The 24140-nt window shown below is 35.8% G+C and overlaps 1 protein-coding gene and 1 long non-coding RNA gene across 3 annotated transcripts; both read right to left on the bottom strand.

The window, feature by feature from the left end:
* Positions 1-12782: 12782 nt before the first annotated feature.
* On the bottom strand, positions 12783-23504 carry LOC125655038 (GTPase IMAP family member 4-like). 2 transcript variants are annotated; one of them, XM_056143897.1, is made up of 4 exons: positions 23175-23504; positions 22540-22692; positions 17982-18173; positions 12783-14966 (listed from the first exon to the last, which is right to left on the bottom strand). In XM_056143897.1, exons 1-4 carry the CDS (start codon positions 23317-23319, stop codon positions 13960-13962), a joined length of 1497 nt encoding a protein of 498 aa, XP_055999872.1. In that variant the 5' UTR covers positions 23320-23504; the 3' UTR covers positions 12783-13959. The 2 variants fall into 2 exon arrangements, with proteins under 2 accessions (XP_055999872.1, XP_055999873.1); XM_056143898.1 differs by lacking the exon at positions 17982-18173 and having other exon boundaries at positions 23175-23379.
* On the bottom strand, positions 20636-22533 carry LOC130047992 (uncharacterized). Its single transcript, XR_008796823.1, has 2 exons — positions 21536-22533; positions 20636-21081 (listed from the first exon to the last, which is right to left on the bottom strand). It is a non-coding gene; the product is annotated as an uncharacterized LOC130047992 (long non-coding RNA).
* Positions 23505-24140: the final 636 nt, after the last annotated feature.

Consider the following 24140-nt stretch of genomic DNA (forward strand, 5'->3'; position numbering starts at 1 on the left):
TATAGTACAGATTCTAAATTGTTAAAATCATGGCCCCTGGGGGTCGGATGGGGCCACAATAGGGGGTCAAAAGGTAAAAAAAAAATAGTTTTTTGTTGTTGTTTTTTTGTTGTTTTTTTTATATAGTGCAGATTCAAGTTTGTTAAAATCATGGACCCCGGGGATTGGATGGGGCCTCAAGGGGGGCATCAAAGTTTTACATGCAAATTTATAGGAAAAATCTTTTAAAATCTTCTTCTCAAGAACCACTGAGCCAGAAAAGCTGAGGTTTATATGAAAGCTTCCTGATATAGTTCAGATTATAAATTGTTAAGATCATGGCCCCCGGGGGTCGGATGGGGCCACAATAGGGGGTCAAAGTTTTACATACAAATATATAGGAAAAATCTTCTTCCCAGAACCACTGAGCCAGAAAAGCTGAGATTTATATGAAAGCTTTCTGATATAGTGCAGATTCAGGTTTGTTAAAATCATGCCCCCCCCCCCCCCCCGGGGTAGGATGGGGCCACAATAGGGGATCAAAGTTTTACATACAAATATATAGGGACAATCTTTAAAAATCTTCTTCTCAAGAACCATTGGGCCAAAGAAGTTCACATTTACATGAAAGCTTTCTGACATAGTGTAGATTCAAGTTTGCAAAAACCATGGCCTCCAGGGGAAGGTTTGGGGCCATAATAAGGACTACGGTTTTACATGCAAATAGATATGGAAAATCTTCTGATATGGACCAAGGTGACTCAGGTGAGCGATGTGGCCCATGGGCCTCTTGTTATTGGGAATAAGAAGGATGGCACGATCCCTCATGCCTGCTGGTTCCTATACACGATCCTGCTATATGTACATGTATATTGAGTCTAGTTGGTTAAATTTTAACACAAAAAGAATTATCTCGTAATAGGAAAGTCTTCCACTTTTGTACAAAAACACCCAAAGTAAACCTTCAAGTTGTATACAGTAGATGTGTGGTTGTTCGCATATCGGAGATAATTTGAATTCAGATAATCAGAAAATATATTTGAAATAAAAGAGGGTGAGAGAAGAAACATACTATGCAAAATAGATAAATAACTAATAAAACAATGTTGAATATGTGCCTACGTATTGTTCGTAAATTGGACGAGTGGTATTTGTACTTATGATTACGAAGGTTGGTCACGGTAGAATAACCTGGTGTTATTTTATTTACAGGTAATTGTTTACACCTGCACGTTAATCCAAGTTTAAGGCGTCTAGCTGTGCCTTGTTCACACCTGTTATCATGTGATTAAAATATAAAAGATGACTTAGGAATTGTTATGGAGATAACACTATTGTAAATATGCTTTGAATAAACAGCCATTGTTTTCAAGTTGTTTATTCGTTATTAGATATCTTAGACATAATTCAGAAATCTTATGCATTAAAATATCAATTTTGGAGTTGGATAATACAAGTTAATTTGTATCTTTCAAGTTATGATGTGCATACGAAACAGAAAACTGAGAAGGGGGTTTATTATTACTATGGATTTAAAACCAGTAGGGCACCGCTTCGAGTTAAATACCACGCATGCGCAGAAGCCGGTGATCCGAGTCGTTCTTTTCCCTATATATTCTATTAAGAGCGACCCTGGTCACCAGCGACCGCCACCACGGTTACACCGGCAGTCTTCAGATCTCAAGGAAAGCCCCAGTATACATGAGTTTTGATAGCATTGACTCGCACCTAGAATATTTTAATTTCTAACGTCCCCTATACAATGCAATTTATCATCGTATTTTCTCTCTCCATCTTTATACATGTATTATAGATTAAACAATCAGAAATCAAACAATAATAAAAAACAAACAAACAAACATAAGTTATTGGAATATTTGCTATTAATGATTTATTGTGGCTTTATATTTATAAAAACATGAACAATTTTTTATTGGCGCAGCACATCAACATGTATAATGGTTATATTGCCCATGCGTAAAATTGTTACAGTAGTTTAAAAAATGCTTCTATTTGAGATACCACATGGATTATAAATTACACAATCAGAAATCAAACAATAGTAAAAGAGCATAAATAAGTTATTGAGATATTTCTATTTATAATTTATCACGGCTTTATATTGAGAGAGAGAGAGAGAGAGAGAGAGAGTTACTGGGATATTTCTATTTATAATTTATCACAGCTTTAAATTTATAGAGAGAGAGAAAGAGAGAGAGAGAGAGTTATTGACATATTTCTATTTATAATTTATCACGGTTTTATATTATTTTATAAAGGTAAAGAGAGAGAGAGAGAGAGAGTTATTGAGCTATTTATAATTTATCACGGTTTTATATTTAGAGAGAGAGAGAGAGAGAGAGAGAGAGAGAGAAATGTGTAAAACTGTAGCAATAATATAGATGAAATAATATGGCATGGCAATAGTGTTGCATACGTATGACAATAATTACTCATTTAGTCAATGATTGAGAGTAAGGGAGAGAGAGAAAGGGGGGTAGACTAGCTATGTGTCAGCTTTTGTTTGGGATACCATCGTTACACAAACACTACGTCCACAGAAACCCGAGAGAGAGAGAGGAGGGGGTGTAGACTTCGTGTCAGCTTCTGTTTGGGATGTCATCGTTACACAAACACTACGTCCACAGAAACCCTAAAGAGAAAGAGAGAGAGGAGGGGGGGGAGAGAGAGAGAGACTTCGTGTCAGCTTCTGTTTGGGATACCACCATAACGCAAACACTACAGCTACAGAAACCCTACAGACGGCCCATATTGAGGGGTATCTTGACCACTCTTCATTTGGTTGTACATGTACACAGATCTACTTGGATTTATTCATTCTCTCGAAACATGGATATTTTACCTACTACACCCACGACACTGCGAACTCACAGGACACCAGGAAGTGCCCGGAAACGCCGGGTAATATTATATTTCGGAAATTATTTATATACGATATATAACAATTTAATTAGAAGTTTTAAAAAGCAAAGGTTTAGAAATGGGCTAAACCTGTCATTTGCAATACAAAAATATGACCAAGTTTGAAGGTTTACGGGAAATAGAAATGCGGTATGCATGTAGGTAGAAATTTTAATTATTTTTTGTGTGTGCACAAATCAAGACACTAAGCATAATTTGTAATAACCTGAGACATTTCCTGTGTATATCATAAAAATATACACAACAACCGATCTCTTGGCCAGGTAAATAACACTGACCATGGATAAGCTCCGCACACATTCAGTCATCCGTGGAGCAACCGTACGGTGTTTTTTTTTTGGTCTTTAAAGTTAATCGAGGTAAGTTGCAGGCTAGTTGTGTATCGATTATTACGTCACGGGATATGAAAGATAAACGTCACGTGATATGATAGAAAGATTATAAGACTATCTTATGAGTTACCATGAAATATAAGGTGATTCCACCCGAGGGTTGCAAAAAAGCTGTGAAACCCGAGGCTTGCAACCCCGAGGGTGGAATCACCTTAATATTTCATTGCAACTCATAACTAGAGAGTATTTTTCTCTCATAGTTTTCCGTTTTCCTTGTGCCTAGCGACGCCATTTTGAGAAATTCCCAATTAATTAATTTTTCGCTGTACATTAAAAATAACACCAGAACCGAATTCTACGACCTTCATTTTGGCAACTACGTTGCCGACAAAAATTCAGCCGACGAGTGTATAAGTGAATTGTATTAGAGTTATTCCTCTTTGAATAAATCAAGAATCAGGGTGATGCGTAACGTAACTCGACAGTCATCAACGCGAAACATTTTGACAGACCTAATCAGAATATGAATCCACAACTGCACGGTTTTTTTTTTTTTTAGAGGAGCATTGATATTAATTGAGCAGTTATTTAATGACGAGTGTGTGAAGAGGAATTCCAAGTGGTTTTTGCTGGTGAATATGGGCATGGCTAGACTTTCGTTTTCCACGCGTGCGCGTGCAAGGACTCGAGTCTCATGGACATTGAAGGCACTTATTTCACCTGAGACACAGAGTGAATGTGGAGGTAGGCCTAGAACTAATAGACCATGTGGGCTGGGTTTCTGTAATCTGGCATAATGCACCGGGTGACATAGGCGTATGAGGAATTTGTGACTGTTGTTGAGTGTGCAGTAATTGTTCAAGGAATGTGTATTTTTGTGTCCGGTCACATACACCTGGAGATTATCAGGGACATTACAATCTGTCATTTTTTGTACAAGAGCTTTGCAGACGCTAGTATTCGTCAATCGAGGCGAGGTGAGTTGCAAGCTTGTTGTGTATTAATTATGACGTCACGGGATATGTAAGATAAACGTCACGTGATATGAAAGATAGAAATATCTTACATACTTTTCTTTCATAGAATAGCTGTATCTTACATACGTAGATATGAGAGAAAGAAGTATCTTTCATACCTTTCTTTCATAGAATATCTGTATCTTACATACGTAGATATGAGAGAAAGAAGTATCTTTCATACCTTTCTTTCATAGAATATCTGTATCTTACATACGTAGATATGAGAGAAAGAAGTATCTTTCATACCTTTCTTTCATAGAATATTTGTATCTTACATACGTAGATATGAGAGAAAGAAATATCTTTCATACCTTTCTTTCATAGAATATCTGTATCTTACATACGTAGATATGAGAGAAAGAAGTATCTTTCATACCTTTCTTTCATAGAATATCTGTATCTTACATACGTAGATATGAGAGAAATGGTATTACTATACAGACGTTGGCTGATCTTAACAGCAAATACAAGTATGAAATGGTAAGACTTACTATTGGAGGAGGTTCTACTGTACAGCTGATACAGGAATGGTAAGACTTACTATTGGAGGAGGGCCTACAGAACAACAGATACAGGAATGGTAAGTCTTTTTATTGGAGGAGGTTCTACTGAACAACATATACTGGAATGGTAAGGTTTACTATTGGAGGAGGGCCTACTGAACAACAGATACAGGAATGGTAAGGCTTACTATTGGAGGAGGGCCTACTGTACAACAGATACAGGAATGGTAAGTCTTACTATCGGAGGAGGTTCTACTGTACAACAGATACAGGAATGGTAAGTCTTATTATTGGAGGAGGGCCTACTGAACAACATATACAGGAATGGTAAAGCTTACTATTAGAGGAGGGACTACTGAACAGCATATACAGGAATGGTAATGCTTACTATCGGAGGAGGTTCTACTGTACAACAAATACAGGAATGGTAAGTCTTATTATTGGAGGAGGGCCTACTGAACAACATATACAGGAATGGTAAGACTTACTATTGGAGGAGGTTCTACTGAACAACAGATACAGGAATGGTAAGACTTACTATTGGAGGAAGTCCTACTGAACAACAGATACAGTAATGGTAATGCTTACTATTGGAGGAGGGCCTACTGAACAACATATACAGGAATGGTAAGGCTTACTATTGGAGGAGGGCCTACTGAACAATAAATACAGGAATGGTAAGAACAATTATCTTCTAGTGTTCTATGGTATAATGAGAACTTAAAGGTAAATGATAAAGTAATATTTTTAAAGGCATGGAGTGAAAATAATATCAACTTTGTTAATTCATTATTAGACAATGATGGAATACAACAAATTTACATTTATACATAACAATGTAAAAACCAATTTTTTTAAAGAATATTTAAGTGTGACCAAAGTAGTAAAGAAAATAATGAAACATCATAAGATTGATCAACTCAGTAAATGACAGAACCTTTTACTCCAACACATTCAATTCAATTGATTTTAGACAAAAATAGAAATACATGTATTTTTTTTTTTTATAATACTCTTAACGATAATGAAGTAAAACCAAGAGGCCAATTAAAATGGAATGAAAGGTTTCAAATTTTACAAGTTGAATGGAAAAACATTAATACTAATGTAGTTTTTATTACTTAAAGAAAAATACAATGGTGTCAATATCATGTTAACCATAGGATATTGACTACTAACACATTCTTAAAAAATATTCACAAATCGGATACAGATTTATGTACATTCTGTTGCCAACAAAGAGAAAGTATTGATCATCTATTGTATGAAGGCAAACTAGTTCAAATATTCATAAATTATAAGGAATGTATATGAATGGATCAGTGACATGTTTTCTTTTGATGTTGTAACTTGTAAAAAAGAATATATTCTTGAATGTGCTGAGAATGAAATTAGTAACATTATTAATTACCACCTTAGATATTATATATATTGTTGTAGATGTCAGAACAAAACACTTTGTTAAATAGCTTTAAGCTGACTTTGTCAAATGTATACAATATAGAATTAGAAAACAATAATAAGATTTCATGAATTTATATTGCTATATGTATGGACATTGTTAAGTACACAATTTAGTAAATTACATGCAAAGACTGTCATTATACGACTGTTCTATACCGTTGAACCTTGGCCTACTTTTTGTATAAGGAATATGTGGCCAGAGTATTATACCATTTTTTTTTCATACTGTTCTGTCCTTTTTTCTTCTTTCTTTATTTGTGAGTGCTTGTTGTATACATATTGTTTTACATATTAATTACCCCATATCCACTGGTTAGGCGGGAATGTATGGGGTTTGTAAAAATCCTAACCCAATAAATGCCAATAAACAATATTTACTCACCAAAAGAAAACTTGCTATTGGAGGAGGGCCTACTGAACAGTGATTGTCTCCAATGGATGACTTGTACAGGTAATGCAAATATTGGATGGTCTTCTGTTCCACAAATACAGGTATTGGATGACCCATTGTACAGCCTTACATGCATGGTCTGATGAAAAGGGAATGCGGACATTTAATGACCCTCTACAAATAATTCAGACACGACATAGTCTCATGAAAAGCCAATGCAAGCAAAGTGTTGTGAGCATGTGAGTGGAATTTCATTAGTATGGACAAAATAGGAAATAAACGATCTTTTGTTCATCCATGCTGATATAATGGAAGAATTGTAAAACCAATGTAACATTGGATGACCTCTAAAAGCAATACTGTTTATGGACAACTCGATAAGTATCGACCAATGCAGACATTAGACGACCTGATGAATATCAAATGCAAGTTTTGATGATCATCGAAAGTGTCCATGCAGAAAACGGTGGACTTGCTGTAGATAGTCAATGCAGGCATTTGGGTAACGTGCTGTTGAATCCATGTAGGCATTGGGTGATATACTGTGCATCCAATGGAAGTATACAACCAATCCATACTTTTGATAAACGTCTGTACGGTCAACATAGAAATTGAACGACTTCCTGTACAATTCATGCAAATATTGGGCGATCTCTAGAACAACGATGATAACCGTCGGTACAGTCGATGTAGGATCTGGATGATCTTCTGACCAAATAAAACAGACATTGGATCCTCTACTGTACATAAAATGCAGACATTGGTTGACCTTATGAAAGGCAAAGTACACGTTACCAATACCCGAACAGTATTGCAAATAATCCAGAGCCCACATTGGCTATTTAGTAAGTCATTCCATTCATAGTATGTTCACCAATACCTTCTTTGACTATGGAATGGATTGTACAGTAGGTGTACAAATGCCACTTACTTAGTAACTAAATTTTGGCTGTACAATCCCAATATGGCTGTTACTGTGCAATATGTAAAACTTATACGTTACCAATTTTGATGCACCAGATGCGCATTTTGACAAATAATGTCTCTTCAGTGATGCTCAACCGAAATGTTTGAAATCCGAAATAACTATGAAGCTTTAGAGCTAAATATAGCCAAAAACAGCGTGCCAAAAAAGTGGAGCCAAATTCGTCCAAGGATAAGAGCTATGCATGAGGGAGATAATCCTTAATTTTGAAATGAATTTCTAAATTTTATAACAGCAATTAAATATACATCCGTATTTTCAAGCTAGTAACGAAGTACTTAGCTACTGGGCTGTAGAGACAATATGTCATTCAATGCTTGCATTGGCTCTACGGTGAGTCACCATTGCTTGTTAAGAAGATCTAATGTAATCATTTGTAAATATGGTCATCCATACCTGCATTGACTGTTCTCTGGGTCACCTAATGCTCACAAGGGCTACTATTGAGAATAGTCCTCATATACCAACAACGTCTGTAAAGTTCGTCATCAAATACCTTCATTGGTACTGCAACAGGAACCGCCATTAGGTAACCTGAAGGACTATCAACATGTGCATTCACCTGATGCATACATCGTATACTCTACTGTATAATCAATTAGGCAGTGAATAATCTTTTGAACAGCATTGTCAGCAGTGTATGGTCTCCTGAGTAGTCAATGCAAGCACCGGATCCTTTTCTGTACAGGAAGTGCAGGTATTGGATGACCTACTGAAAAGCAATGAATGTTGATGGGAACATTGGTCGGTATCTGTCTAGTAAATGCAGATAGGGACCAGAATTATCAACTGTACATTCGATATAGGTATTTGTTGACCTACTAACCGGTCGATGTAGTTACCAGATGACTCATTGCGCAGCCAGTGCATGCGTTGAATGTTTTTGTGTAACAAGTAAGGGGTTTGCTGCCCTACTGTGTTAAAACATAGATATGGATTGTCTTCTTACATTGCATGTATATTGAGCGTAGGGATTGGTTGATATTTTCCACAAACAATACAGAACATTGGATGATATTCTGAGCAGTGAGCGTAGGGATTGGTTGATCTTATCCACAAACAATACAGAACATTGGATGATATTTTGAGCAGTTAGCATAAGGATTGGTTAATCTTTTCTAGAGACAATACAGATTATTGGATGATATTCTGTGCAGTTAAAGAAGGGATTGGTTGATCTAACGGATGATTAACTGTATAGCAAATGGAGGCATCGGATGACCTAATTTGAGAAAATCCAATGCAGACACTAGACCATTTTTTGATCATCTAATACAGATACTGGACGACCTACTGGATAACAATTGTTGAAATAACTGCGAAAGCCTATTGTTAGGTGTCCAGAATCGAAGAACGTGAGGTACTTAAGTAGGAACCAAGTTAGGTTACTCATTCAATAGAGATTTTACTCCTCTTTAGATAACAAAGGTCTGTTCTGAGACAAAAATAAACGTTGATAGCCAGATTACAGACCGCATACGCAATATTCAAGCGTTTATTTCCTATTTACTGTCAAAAGGGGCAAGTTGGCCATGGAGAAGATAATATCAAATGACAGTCCGGAGGTATTTTCAGCCTCTAAATCGATAAAAAAAATTATAGTGATTGGTGCTGCATTGCCTTAGGTCTTTGATGCGGAGAGAAAAACCAGGCCTATGACAAAGTATATACATGTACATGTATCATACAGGTTTGAATTGGTTTGGATGGATAACTTTCTTTCCCCTGGAGGTCATTTTCATCATAAGAGTAAGGTGTGCAGTCAAAAAGTTCTGCTGGGATGAGTGTATTCCAGGTTGCTAGAGAATATACTGCTATGGCTTGCAGAAGTTTCTTAATTTAGCTATAAATAGGTGTAGCTGCAGAACTGTAGCTCTTTCAGGAAAAAAAATGGGAAGCAATGCTTTATTTACCGATCTTGAATGACTTCGTCCAGAATATTTAACTGAAAAATCTTTAAGGGGAAAATAGTTAACATACACAAAGTTATTTCTATATATAGGGTGAAGTATTAAACCATGTAAATATGGATGTGGAATTGACTGTCAACCTGACATGGCTACGTCAAAAAATAAAAATTTTGAAGCTGTGAAATTTCGGTTCGCATTAATGAATGATTGAAGATATATCTTACTACAATTGTAGTAGGAAAGTATGTTCGAAATTTTTAGGTCACCTGAGTCACTCAGGTGACCTATTACTATCTATTTTTGTCTTGTGTCGGTCGTAACCTTCTTAATATGTTCAGCTTCTTCTGTAACGGCCGAATCAATTTCAACCATTTTTTAAAACATAACATCTAAGGGTCAAAGGGGAGTTAATTTCGTGGACCCTGCCTCTTTGGGGCCTTCAGGGTGTGGCCAAATCCATAAAAAATAATGCAATCTTCAAAATCGTTTTCATTCGTGGATGTGGACATCAAGCAGTCAAAATGGGGTCAGGCCCCAGAGTTAAAATGCATTAATAAGTATATCTTAGAAAATCCTATTCTTTCTTTCTGGACATTAGGAGGCAAAATGTTTATATGATTATAATGAGCAATGAGTCCTTCACCAAATCTGTGAAATTCATGACCCCTGGCTTTAGGGCTCATGTCCCATTGCGAAGCTAAGTTTGTCATTTATTAAGAATGCATTATAATCTTACAAATCTTCTTTAGTTCTTGACATCAAGGAGGCAAAATGTTTGCAGGATCATAATGGGCATTGAAGTTTGAAATTCGTGATTCCAGAATTCAGGTACCAGAGTTGGATTTGATTGGTCATATACATTATGTTGTATTGGAAATACAATAGAAAATCTTTACTACTGGACAATGGCAAGCTGTATGATTATGATGAGCAGTGTAAAGTTTAGGTCCCAGGGTGGGACTTGATTAATCATATGTTGAAAATGAAATATATTTGATCTAGAAATTTTTGCTCTTGGACATCAAGCAAGGAATATATTTGTATGTATGATTAATTTAAGCAATGACCCCTCTTTAAACTTGTAAATTTTAGAACTGAAATAGGAAATTGCGTTCCATTGTGATGTGATAAAACTTACTAAACTGTAGAAGAATTCCAAATTATCAAAGTGTATGGTAGTAACACCAATATATTTATCATCTAATACAAAGTACATTTGTTAAAACGGAGAAGTATAAAAAGCATACATGTAAGGCAATGATTTCTAAAGAGTAAAACTTGTACATACTCAGATGACCCTTTAGGCCCATGAGCCTCTTGTTTGAGATTAAACTTGCAAGGTGATGATGCAAGAATATAGTACATAGGTCTCAACTGTGCGCAGAAAACGTTGCGCTGTAGATCGGGAGTATCTATAAGGTGTTGATTTTCAATGCCTTTGTTGATCAAATTTTGAACCTAAATGTTTATAAATACGACGACATTAATATATTTCAAAACTGACTATCTGTATAAAAGACTATGCTTGGATTTAATTTCAATGATAAACGAAAGTTGGGCTTCGTTATAGGGTTGTACCTTTTAAAGTCACCCCCACTCATTCAATGAATGCCGGTAAATTCAATAAGAAATATTAGATAATTATATCGTAAATTTTCAAATTATTTTTAAGAATAAACATTGTTTTGCCATTTAGATCATATTCTATTTTAAGCTGGAAAAGGAAATATATAAGAGAGAGATATGTCTATCTCACTCCAGAGCTTGATCCTGCCATGCTTCCGTGACGTATGGTCACGATGTGCACTTCTAATGACCTGGATGGCATATTCTGGGAAGTCCGTCTCAGAAAGTCATATACTTTTGTCATGATAATTATTATCACGAACAATAAATTTCCAAAATCTTTATGCGGAAGGAGAGATATATATTGACGTAGCTGATATATTTATTTAGAGAATCCACTCAATTTAAATCCCCAAACATCTAGTACTTATTGGATTATTTTAAGTTAATGTTCAATGCGATTCATTGATTATATAAAAATGACATTAAATCGATGACTATAATGTAAAATATTCGAATCTGACTGACCAAGAGATGTTGGAAAAACTCACTCTGTGAGTACAACCCCACAATTTAGGGTGTTATTGCTTAAGAATCTGAAGTGCACCATTGTTCAAATTTTCACATGCTCGATTTCTTTTCTTCAGAATACGACAAGCTCTTCCTATAAACAAACCGAATTAATTTAAGATCATGAAATGGATTCAATAATGCTTTACCCACATATTTCAGTAAACTGTTCGATACAAACAAACCTTTACAGAAAAAACCCACTACTCCAAGGTTTCCTTTAGATCAGTGACTTTCAGTATAAGAGTAATATTGGAAAGTGTCATCCCTTTGCTTCGGTTATCAGTTATGGTTTTATTTGGGTTACAATTTCCTAATATTGCCCTAATTCATTCTTGCAATAACGTTCAATATTTACATGTGAATACAGTGCCTCATTGGTAAGTGTACTGGTGCAGTTTAACTAAACAATCCGGAACATCGGTAGTCTTTTCTTAATTTCTATTCACTCAGATATTTTTGTCTAACTTTAAATCTCTGTTTGTTTACAATTATTACATTATTGATAATCCTCTTATACTGTTTAATATACATGTATATGATATTTCTTGATAAAAAGCATTGACCATTCATTTTGATAGGAAACAATTTCAATAATGAAAGATATTTAAACACAATTGAATAATTATCTAGATTACCGATATTACGAAAGACAAACGAACCGGAAGTCTGCATAATCGTCTATCTGACCGTATCTTATAACTTTGTACGTGAGGCTACATTTAGAAAGAAACAACTATATGCAGTTTACTGAAATATAGACATTTAAAAAGTCAGGTATCCATCCGATGCACGCATGCCTACCATCATTCAATTTCAAGGTACTGTAAAACACACACGTAATTTCTAATTTTAAAGTATTTCTCATTCAAACATAAAAAGGAATATCTTTTCATACGAGAAGTCAATCAAAATTCAGCATACGTGTTTTGTTCTTTTTCTACATGTATATTTCACGAGTCGAATTCTTGAACACGCTTGAGGATTACCTCTGCATTTTAGGAAACATTTGATCAACAGGGAAAGCCTCGGGATAGACCGCATGCATAATGCCATTTTCATTGTTAACAGCAATGCTATACATGTACTTTACTTCTTTTTTATCAAAAGATAAAACAAAGGCCGTGCTATACTTTATTTAAAAAAAACCCCATAAAAATATCATATATATAAATTTGCGTATAAAGTTTACAAAGTTTTTTTTAGCTGACAGTTTAATAGCTGAAGGTCCTGGACCCTGCTACTATAGAGAGCAAAAAGTATGATATATTATTTGGAGGCCAAAGTGTTACAGACAGAAAGTTAATGTCCCTACTTTCTCAAAAGAGCGCACAGAAATAAACCAAATATCAAAACTTAAATTACTTAGAAATTATCAGTGTAATAATTCAAAGAAATATTGCCATTGTATAACCAGTTTCTTTTGGGACGAGACAGCTACATGTATATTTGAGATGCTGTCAATTCATCAGAAACTTGTTGAATACAACCCATCAATGGGTCAAAAGTTGTCTGACGTGCTTCAAACCGATTCTTATGCCTGGCGATTGCTATTCAGCGCATGATATCAAATGCAATCTGATTTCGAGATTAATTCAAATATTGGGTTTATTTATATGATGTGGAATCAGCAGAATATGAAAGGTTATTTTAGGATTAAAAATATGACTTGTTTATATTTGGGGTTAGGGAATTATCACGCTCCCTAATATTAAGCTACTAGGAATTCCTTATTTTTTTTTATTTAACTTAGGAAAGGTGAAAATAACGAACAGTTCTCAATCTCATAACTCCTATAAGCAATACAAAACAGAGAGTGGGCATACACGGACCCCTGGATATACCAGAAGTGGGATCTGGTGCCTCCCCTGCCGACCGGCCACATCCGCCGTGAGCCCTATATCTTGATCAGGTAAACGGAGTAATCCGTAGTCAAAACCAGTGTGCCACGAACGGTCTTACAATCGGTTTGAAACACGTCAGACAACATTTGACTCAATGATAGGTTACCTTGGCAAATTCGATCGATATAACGACCATAGAATTTGCGGAATGCTGACTTTTAATGAGACTGTTGAAACCCCTGTAACATCAATATGTCAGTAGCCTACCTCGATTTAAAAATAACCAATGACCATACGTAGAACAAACGTCTTGAGTCCATTTTTTGATTTATTAGAGATTGTTGAAAATTTCTTGATCATACTTTCGAAGAATATATTATTTATAACAATTAAAAAATAAGAAACATGTCTTGAATCTTAGATACATTTACGAGTAGAGAGGATCCTGAATTCCTAAGAAACACCTGCTTTTTGTTTAAGTATTTCAAACATATCTCTAAAATTTTGTATTAAACCAAGCCCAGCATTTTTCAAATTTGACCAGACTCTTTTCAAAATATGTTTGTCGCCTTGCTCTATTTCATCCCGCACGCTCTCTCGGACAACCTCCCACCCTCCAATTCTCGAGTGCCCAGGTGTTGTATCAATGTCGGGAATAGCAGACACACTTTTAGAATAAAGTTCATCTTGTTCTTTGCGAACTTCTGCCAATCTCTTCTTCACATCCGCAATTTTTTGTTGAAGTGTTGACAAATACGCGCGCTCTTCCATCTGAAAGGCTCCCGCTGCGGTTTCCATTTGCAAATTGTCCATTTCAGTTTGTAGTTGCGTCAGCCTTTGTAGTGCTACATCGTTTTCTTTATTTAGTTGCATTTCAAGAGTTTCCAACCTTCCCATCAAAGTTTTCTCTTGTTCTTTATATCTGTTGTTCTGCTCCTGATATTCCAGGGAAAGCTGTCTGCGCATTTTCGTTATTCTTCTTCTGCTTTCAACTTCGTATTGTTTCTTCAATTCTTGCTCTCTTTGTCGAATTACTAATTCGGTTTCGTCGAATATTGCACTTGTATAATAGTCTCCGCCATTTCTTCTCGTCATTTGTTGTATCATCTCTAGTAACTCGTGCACTTGCTGTTCCGAGGTCTTCGGGTCGTTTCTGGTGTTATCAAGAGCAAAGTAGCGGTCGTCGCACTCATCAACAATCTTTTGAAGGCACTTCGGAGAATCTCTGACAATTTGATGGATTGTTTTGCTTCCTCGGTCTAGATCGTCTTTTCGGGTGAATACAACAATGAGATATTTCATCATGTCTTCGCCAAACATCTTGCGGAGGAGGACAACAGTTTCGTTTTCCTCCTGAGTAAATCGGCCGATTGCAACTATCAACAAAATGGCATGGGGGCCCGGGGCTGTTAGTCCAACACACTTCAAGATTTCGGTAGTTATACCCTCATTTGTCATCCCTACATAAATGATAAACACACTATAGAACAATGGTATAATGCATGTTTTAAGCTTCCTAACATATTCTTTATAAGTGTGAATGTGATGTGAAATCTACGAACGAGATAACTAACTCGTTATAAAGAGATAACCTCGTTATATAACGAGATGACTAACTCGTTATAACGAAATTACTAACTCTTTATAACGATCTAGAGTTTTTGAAAAATAAAAAATGAACCTATTCGGCTTTCGTAGAAATCAACAAAAACTTGTATAGAAAGTTCATGCAGTTTGCCAATATAACCTATCATTGGATCATATGCAGTCTGATATGTTTTATACAGATTGTTAGGCCGTTCTTAGCACGCTGATTTTTACTACTGATAACTCCGTTTACCTTATCAAGATATAGGTCTCACGAAGGGTGCAACCGGTCGAGAGGGGATGCTTACTCCTTCTAGGTACCTGATCCCACCTTTGGTTTGTCTAGTGGTCCGTGTTTGCCTAACTCTCTATTTTGTATTGTTTATAGGAGTTATGAGATTGGTCATTGTTCGTTATCTTTACCTTTCATGCATGCCTACTATGCTACGACAGTATGTATTTACATGTACTGCTAATAAGCTGAAAACAAATTAAATAGTAGCAAACTATATGATATTCACATCAACAAAACTATTATTCACCCGCATCTCTCTCGCTGTCTTCATTGTAAACTCTCTCTTCATTGTAAACTCTCTCTCTCTCTCTCTCTCTCTCTCTCTCTCTCTCTCTCTCTCTCAGCTGGTTTCAATACATGCATCAAAGGTGAATATCTGTCACGCATATTGGCATCATGGCAACCGTTATAACATTTTGATGTTAGCAGCATATAGGTTAATCTCTAAAATACAACACCGACAAATGTATAAAATACGGCATTGGACATTGCCACCGTGAGATATACATTATATATTTCTCAGCATCAGTTCTAGCGAAGCGGAAATTTACAATCACACGTTAAACAACACTGTATTGCTAATTAACTGTTAATTTCCGAGTTGGAATGTACATGTAATTAAATTGAACTGAATGAAACCTCAAATTGACGTAGAAACAGGAAATCATATAAAGGAATGTTGCACGTTTCAATTTGTACGCCCTATGCACCTACATGTATCAGGTTCTACGAGGCAAACATCTGTTTGGATTCAATCAGTCGATGTATTTGTTTATTAGAAAAAAAGTATATATCTATATAAAACGATGACAAATTGATGATTTTCCTTTTTTTCAATTTCAAAATGTCATTAATAAAAGAGTAGCAGGAATGTAATTTTTGACATAGTAAATTTTTTTAACTCGATATTTGACTTAATGACCCAAGAACGTTTATACAAGTACATCAGCATGTGGAGGATTAAAGGGGCATGGGCACGACTTGAGCTGAAAATTTTCAAATTTTATTTTTCCATTTTTAATAGATGATACACATGTAATTATGCTACTTATTACAGTATATGTGTGCTATGATGCGATGAGTCTTCGGATTTACCTGTTATGTTTACCGTTTATATAATTAACCTACTGTCTGTTTCTTTATCATAGAAAAAGGGAAAGTCGTAGATCCTTTCTTTAGAAAAGGTCTTCAACTTTCATTAAAAATTTTCATTGCTAACATGTCTGTGCAGATCACAACCACACTTTCATGCACGTTAAAATGGAAAGATTGGGGTTTTAAAAAAACCGATTTATATGAATGACTTACTAAATTTTTCTAAAAATCTGAACGGGGAATTTTTAATACATTTAACCAGTATATATAATATATCAAATGACTTTCTAGTAAAGTCGTACGTTAAGAACACATTTTTAACTGAAGATGAAGTGAGCAACATTCCCTATGCAATCTTATATAATGAATAAGAAGAAAAGAGGCCCATAGGCCACATCTTTCACCCTAGTCACTTTGGCCCTGGAATTATTGAAATTTTCAAACGATTATTTCCATGCAAATTTTGACCCCATATCATGACCCCAAACTCGCCCCAAAGGATCATGACATAACTATGATTCATGGTCACATGGTAAAATTCATGGAATGAAATGTAAGGTCTTGCCATAAGGAATCTACACATACAAAGTATGAACGTTCTGCCTTTAATACTACATAAAGTATTGTCCAGGTTATCTTTTTCTAAGAGTAGGTCAAAATCCAAAGTCAAATTTATAAGGTCAAAAACGTTGGTTCCAAAAGAAAGGTCATGTCTTCTGGAGAAGAATTCGAAAATGTTAAAAGTTTTCGGACGCCGGACAAAAAGTCAGAATAGCTCACTTGAGTTTTCGACTCAGGTGAGCTAAGACGACCCATGATATAAGCTTACTTTTTGTAAATTAATGGATAATCTCTTTTATACTTAATCAAATTGTTAAACATAATGTACTATTAATATTGGACAGATTTGTGGGGGGAAATGCGTAGTCGGAAGTACTCTACATTGTCATAATGGCTGACTTCCTTTTAAAACATGGATGAAAATATAAATATCAGCAATATTTGTCTATTCATTTAATAAATCATCGCCTAGCTGAGTAGCTCAGTAGGTAAGCAAGTCAACAGCTGAACTGTAGATCGCGGGTGCGAGTCCAGCAGGGGGTTTAAATTTTTTCCAGATTACTTTGTACATCAATTTCAAAATATTGTTGTATATATCCTCCACTTTTCATCCATATCAAATTCTCTCGTGTAGCATACCTCCATTAATTAATGTCTCCCGTGAGGATCCGGTCCTCAGTAGTCAGTACCCCTTGCTTGTCGTCAGAGACAAATAAATTGGGCGGTCCTTCGGATGAGACCGCAAAAACCGAGGTCCCGTGTCACAGCAGGTGTGTCACGATAAAGATCTCTCCCTGCTCAATGGCCATAAGCGCCGAGCATAGGCCGAAATTTTGCAACCCTTTGCCGGCACTGGTGACGTCTCCATATGAGTGAAATATTCTCGAGAGGGACGTTAAACAATATACAATCAATCAATACAATCCATCAATCTCACCCGTGTCAAAAAGTCCTGGTGTATCTACAACAAGCAATCGATGACCGAAGCGGTTGGTTGATCCCCGTGTGCATTTTTTGGTGACAGAGGAGTTCGATACATCGGAACGAAACACCGTCTCGCCCAGCAGTGTGTTTCCGGTGGCGCTTTTTCCAGCTCCAGTTCTTCCCACTAAAATTATCCTCACTTCATCTACAAGATGATTGGTTTAGAAGCTAGATAATATAAGCTTATAATATTGCATGTCCACAGGCTTATGTATGTAATCGTAAGACAGATGTTGTGCGTGTATTGCAGCATCGTAAAACAGATGTGCATGTATAAAGATGAAAATCTATACTTATGTCACAGTGACTGTATGTGAATGCGCTTCGTTGTAAAAAGTAATCCTAGAATCATAGTAGAACTACACAGTAGTAACTAAATGCTGTCATAAGATTTTAAACGAACTTTTATTCGAGGCTACTTTATTTCGCGATTCACCTGTGGTAAACTGGTTCGCAGCGAGTAATTTTCGCGATCGAGCATTTTTCTAGTATTCGCGACGATGATGATCTCGCGAATCCCGCGAAAATTTTCTCTCACGGGAATAAAATTTGGTTCTTTACTTGAATGTACATGATCAAAATTAGTATAAAATACTCAGATGAGAATATGGCCTCTGGGAGGAATACATCACAGCTACAGTACCAGAAATGACATTTTAGACATTTTCATTGCACAAGGTGCTGACTAATGGTAACAATAAGGTGTAGTATTTAGGCGTGTAAATGAACAACTGGCGGTCATTTTGAAAATATACACTGTCATGATCGTGTACAGGATTGGACAAAACAAGATGGCAGACGGCATTTCCAAACAAAGGTAGGCTCTTAAAACTCTTCATTTTACCGACTTATTAGACGAATTTAAAACACTGTCTGGCCAGGGAGGCATCATTAAGTTGATTGGTTGTTGGAATTCTTACTCATGTACACGTACAACTCTAAATTCATTGATCGAAGTTGACGATGTTGCCTCGATAGAATTCGAAGCGGGCGAAGATGTTTCTAATCATGTTTTCATGCATTTTAAGAAAGATACTTTCGGTAAAATAGACTCTGCACATATCTTTTGATGAAAACTTGAACCAGTGTATGCGATTTGTCCCTTAAATTGCCTTGGTTTGATAGATATCTTGACTTGAACATTTGCTAATGTGCAGGATTGGACTGTGGTCGTTTCCACGATAAACGTGCTGGATTGGACCTCGATTTTGGTTCAGGATTGGACCCTCTTTTTATCTTTATTTTCAAAATCCTTTATATTTTCGAATCTCGACTTCACTTTATCATATTTTAGTTTGATTAATGCAGCTTATTGGATTCTCAGACATTTCCAACATGACCATGGTGTATTTTGAATTTGTTTTTTACTGTTATCAAATTAATCGTCGTTTAAGTTCCCAACGACGACAATTGCTACTGTAAAAATATTCATTCGCTATCTCCTTCAAATTGAACCAATATAACAGATCTATACATGAATCACCAATCTTTGCTTACGACAGATGTAACTTTGACTGTTCGTATCCAGGTATATAAAGCCATTTTGACCTATAAAGCACGCGAGAAATTATCATCATTTCATAATCCTCTGTAACAATATAAATTCGACGCTTCCTGAATTCAATTAACCCGCTTATATATTCCCTAATTCCAAACTCTGTTATATAGATTTTCTCCTTTGTTTCAGGTATCAAGCCGTAGAACTTCATTCCATGAGATGGGTACACTTCGAATGTGCGAAATTGGTAGTGAGGAATTCAAGACCAATTCTGAATTTCGTAGGCATGTAAAAAGGAAACATCAATCAGAGAAATTGTCTTCGTTTGTGACCAGTGCAACACACGCTTTTGCACATTATAAACGAAACATGAAGTAAAAAAAAAAATACATTGCTTTCTGAATACACGAAGTGCATACATATACCATGGCAGCCGTTTTATATATCCGTTTATGTACATTATGAAACGATTATTTTTACGGTATTATGCTTTGTTTTACAGAGATACTACTAATCTTTTGCATTGCATTTTACACATGTTAATTTGTTATTTCATTGAACCAGAAGTGTTCTTAATTTTTACTTGTTATTAAATATATTTCAATGTTATTGCGTTTGTATTGAACTGATAACAACTAGTGAAAAATTTGTATTGAAGAGTAACCTCTCATCTGAGCAGCAAATATTGAAGACGAAAAAACATCATGGACAAAACTGCTTTTCATTTAGGTTCATATTTCAGCTACAGGAGTGATATTGCGAATTTCTGAGAAAATATCCTTTTTATTTCCTTTCATCAGTATATGTACTCTAAGGTTGAATTCAATGTAATTACAAGAAACGAAAGGTTTTTAAATACAAAAATACTGATATTTACTACATTCCAACAAACACTTTTACCGTAAGTAATTATCCTTGTAAGTGAGTTGGCCTCGATATCTTGCACAACATATGCACTCAAGATTATTAGAATAAAAATGATAGGGAAATTTTTCAAAAGATAATAAATCCCGCTTTAACAATCAAAACTGGTTCCAGCAGAAGCATACATATGAAAGGAACAAGTGCGTGTGGACAGATTATTAAGTATTGAAAACATGAACATCTCAACATCTTATAGTCTTTATTGTCATTGAACAGCTTTATGAAATGTAAACCATCATGCCTGAAGAGATTATTATACGTCAAACCATGCTCAGTTTTAATAATTCCATGCAGATATTACAAATGTTAAGTGGTTGGGAATCGAACATGGTCTACATGTGTATATACAATATAAATGTATTTGCTTCTGCAAAATGAAGACTTTTCAACATGTTGATCTTCGAGAACAAGGCTCCTTCTAACGTGTGGCAGAACTTTAGATTCATGTGCGTGGCGAAATTCTCAAACACTTAAAGATTTTCGAGCTGGCTCTTCCGGCTTACTGATAGTTCCTTGCTCCACGTGCTCTTTTAGGTTTGTCAAAACCATGGTTTTAGTAGGAGACATAAAATAGAACACACTTCATTCACTTGCAATTTTTAAGCTTAAGGAAGTCCGCTCTTGACTGGATCTGTAAGAGAAAAAAATGCATGTATTTAAAAAAGGGTCCAATCTTGAACCAAAATCGAGGTCCAATCCGGCACGTTTATCGTGGAAACGACTACAGTCTAATCCTGAACATCAGCAAATGTTCAAGTCAAGATATATATCTAACCAAAGCAATTTAAGGGACAAATCGCATACACTGGTTCAAGTTTTCATCAAAAGATATGTGCAGAGTCTATTTTACCGAAAGTATCTTTCTTAAAATGCATGAAAACATGATTAGAAACATCTTCGCCCGCTTCGAATTCTATCGAGGCAACATCGTCAACTTCGATCAATGAATTTAGAGTTGTACGTGTACATGAGTAAGAATTCCAACAACCAATCAACTTAATCATGCCTCTCTGGTCAGGCAGTGTTTTAAATTCATAAATTCGTCGTCTAATAAGTCGGTAAAATGAAGAGTTTTAAGAGCCTACCTTTGTTTGGAAATGACGTCTGCCATCTTGTTTTGTCCAATCCTGCACACGATCATGACAGTGATATAGTGGTATTTTTATGCAACCAGGCATCTTATGTCAATATTTCATATAATGAATTCTTAATAAAGAATAAATTCACAACTTAATAGATAATGAATTGTTTGAAAATAGTCGTGGAAATAAGAGTTTTTTGTTGTTGTTTTTTTTTTTATCAAAGTTCCTATTGCCACTACAAAGATATTCTTGTTGCACATGACAAAATGCACTGGTGTTTGTCCGTCGTTTTCCCGCCTCATATGTCTCTCAAGGTGAAGACGAAAATTTCCGAAAAATTACTGTATATCCAAAAGACAACACCAACCATCTTCCAAAAGATGATTTGGCTTCTGCACAACTCTTCCCAGTGATTACATTTTCAGATATTTCTAAAATCAATTTGCTCCCTGGTTGAACAGATTGACGACTTTTACTTGAGTATTTACGTACCGGTTTTACTTGAGTATTTACGTACCGGTTTTCTTTGAGTATTTACGTACCGATTTTCTTTGAGTATTTACATACAGGTTTTACCCGAGTATTTACGTACCTTTTACTTTAGTATTTACGTACCGGTTTTACTTTAGTATTTACGTACCGGTTTTACTTTAGTATTTACGTACCGGTTTTACTTTAGTATTTACGTACCTTGTACTTTAGTATTTACGTACCGGTTTCACTTGAGTATTTACGTAACGGTTTTACTTGAGTATTTATGTACCGGTTTTAATGTAGTATTTACGTACCTTTTACTTGAGTATTTACGTACCGGTTTTACTTGAGTATTTACGTACCGGTTTTACTTTAGTATTTACGTACCGGTTTTACTTTAGTATTTACGTACCGGTTTTACTTTAGTATTTACGTACCTTTTACTTTAGTATTTACGTACCGGTTTTACTTTAGTATTTACGTACCTTTTACTTTAGTATTTACGTACCGGTTTTACTTTAGTATTTACGTACCGGTTTCGTTTGAGACAGGGGTGTTGGGATCATTCGACTTCATGCTATTTTCAGAATCCACTTGTTGAACAGGTCTGTTGCTGCCGCACAGCTCACAGGAGACTGCTATGGGATTGTTCATGTAGGTACACTGGGGACACTGCCAGTCAGACTCTGTGCAGAACAGAAAAAACTTCGTCACAATATATCGTTTGTTTACGTTTTCTTGTTATATGTAAAAGACAAGGAAATATATTACCATGTGCACAACAACAGAATGCACATGACCACAGTTATTTTTAATAAATGTTAAAGTGAATTCGCGTTTTTTAAACGTTTTCCTTCAATCATGCATGACTAACCTATATATCTAGTGATCAATCTCATAACTCCTATAAGCCATTCAAAACATAGTTGGGCAAACACGGACCCCTGGATGTACCAGAGGTGGGATCAGGTGCCTAGGAGGAGTAAGCATCCCCTGTCGACCGGTCACACCCGCCGTGAGCTCCATAACTTGATCAGGTAATGTAAAGTTTTCCTTCAACCACTACGACCCCCCCCCTCTCTCTCTTTTTCTCCCCCCCTCTCTCTCTCTCTCTCTCTCTCTCGTTAACAAGACTGTAAATGCTTGTCAGTAGTTGCTGAATACATACCTGTTACAGAAACCGAGAATTCTGGTTGGTAGTTGCTGAACGCGGACATTGGGTTTAAACTAAGGACAGTGCTTTGTCTGTCCCTAAATGAGCCACAATACCCACAATTGCTATCCTTTTTCTCACCACAAGTACAAGATGACATTATTCCTCCTACATCACTCAGTGTTTACAGCGTGTGATTGAAATCAAGGAAGGATCTCTCTAAATCTAATTCATTTTCCCTATATCAACTATGTACATTGACCATTTCAGTGTGTAACATTGACTGTGTCAAAATAGCGATACGATTCTTGCACTATATTGAAGAATCCATTATATTGAAAAAGAGGGGAGAGAGAGAGAGAGAGAGAGAGAGAGAGAGAGAGAGAGAGAGAGAGAGAGAGAGAGAGCTTGCTTTCTCATGCGTTGATATCATGTTCTTACAAGCGAACAAATTCTGAATGGCGTTATGTATGGCGCTGCTCGGATGATATATTGTTCAGCGTGATTAAGACAGTTGTTTACAAAACTTACAATTTATGATTCTGATTTATCAATAGGAAAAGTTACAGAATGTTAAGAACACTTTGAGGACGTGAATACACATTGCAATTGTAATGATAACTTCCCTATGTATATTAAAATCATACACTAATCACATGATGAATTATTCCTATACTTCCGCACTGTGTTTGCAAATCTGTATCGATCAAATACTCGTGAATATTCCGATCTTCCTTGATATGGGTCCGCACTCTTGATGTAAAATCCTTCATCATATATAACATTTCTCACTTTTACTTACTGAAAAACATTTTACTTTTTCAATTCAGTATTATGGTACTAACCCAAGACGTCCTGTAATAGTAGTTAACATTATTATCTTGACTATACAACTCCCCCCCCCCCCGAGTTATGAAAAATTCGGTCACTTGTTAGCTTGTAACTGTTACCACGACCATTATGTCGCTTACTCCGTTTACC

This window comes from Ostrea edulis, chromosome 7, assembly GCF_947568905.1.
Source record: "Ostrea edulis chromosome 7, xbOstEdul1.1, whole genome shotgun sequence".
Taxonomy (NCBI): Eukaryota; Metazoa; Mollusca; class Bivalvia; order Ostreida; family Ostreidae; genus Ostrea; species Ostrea edulis.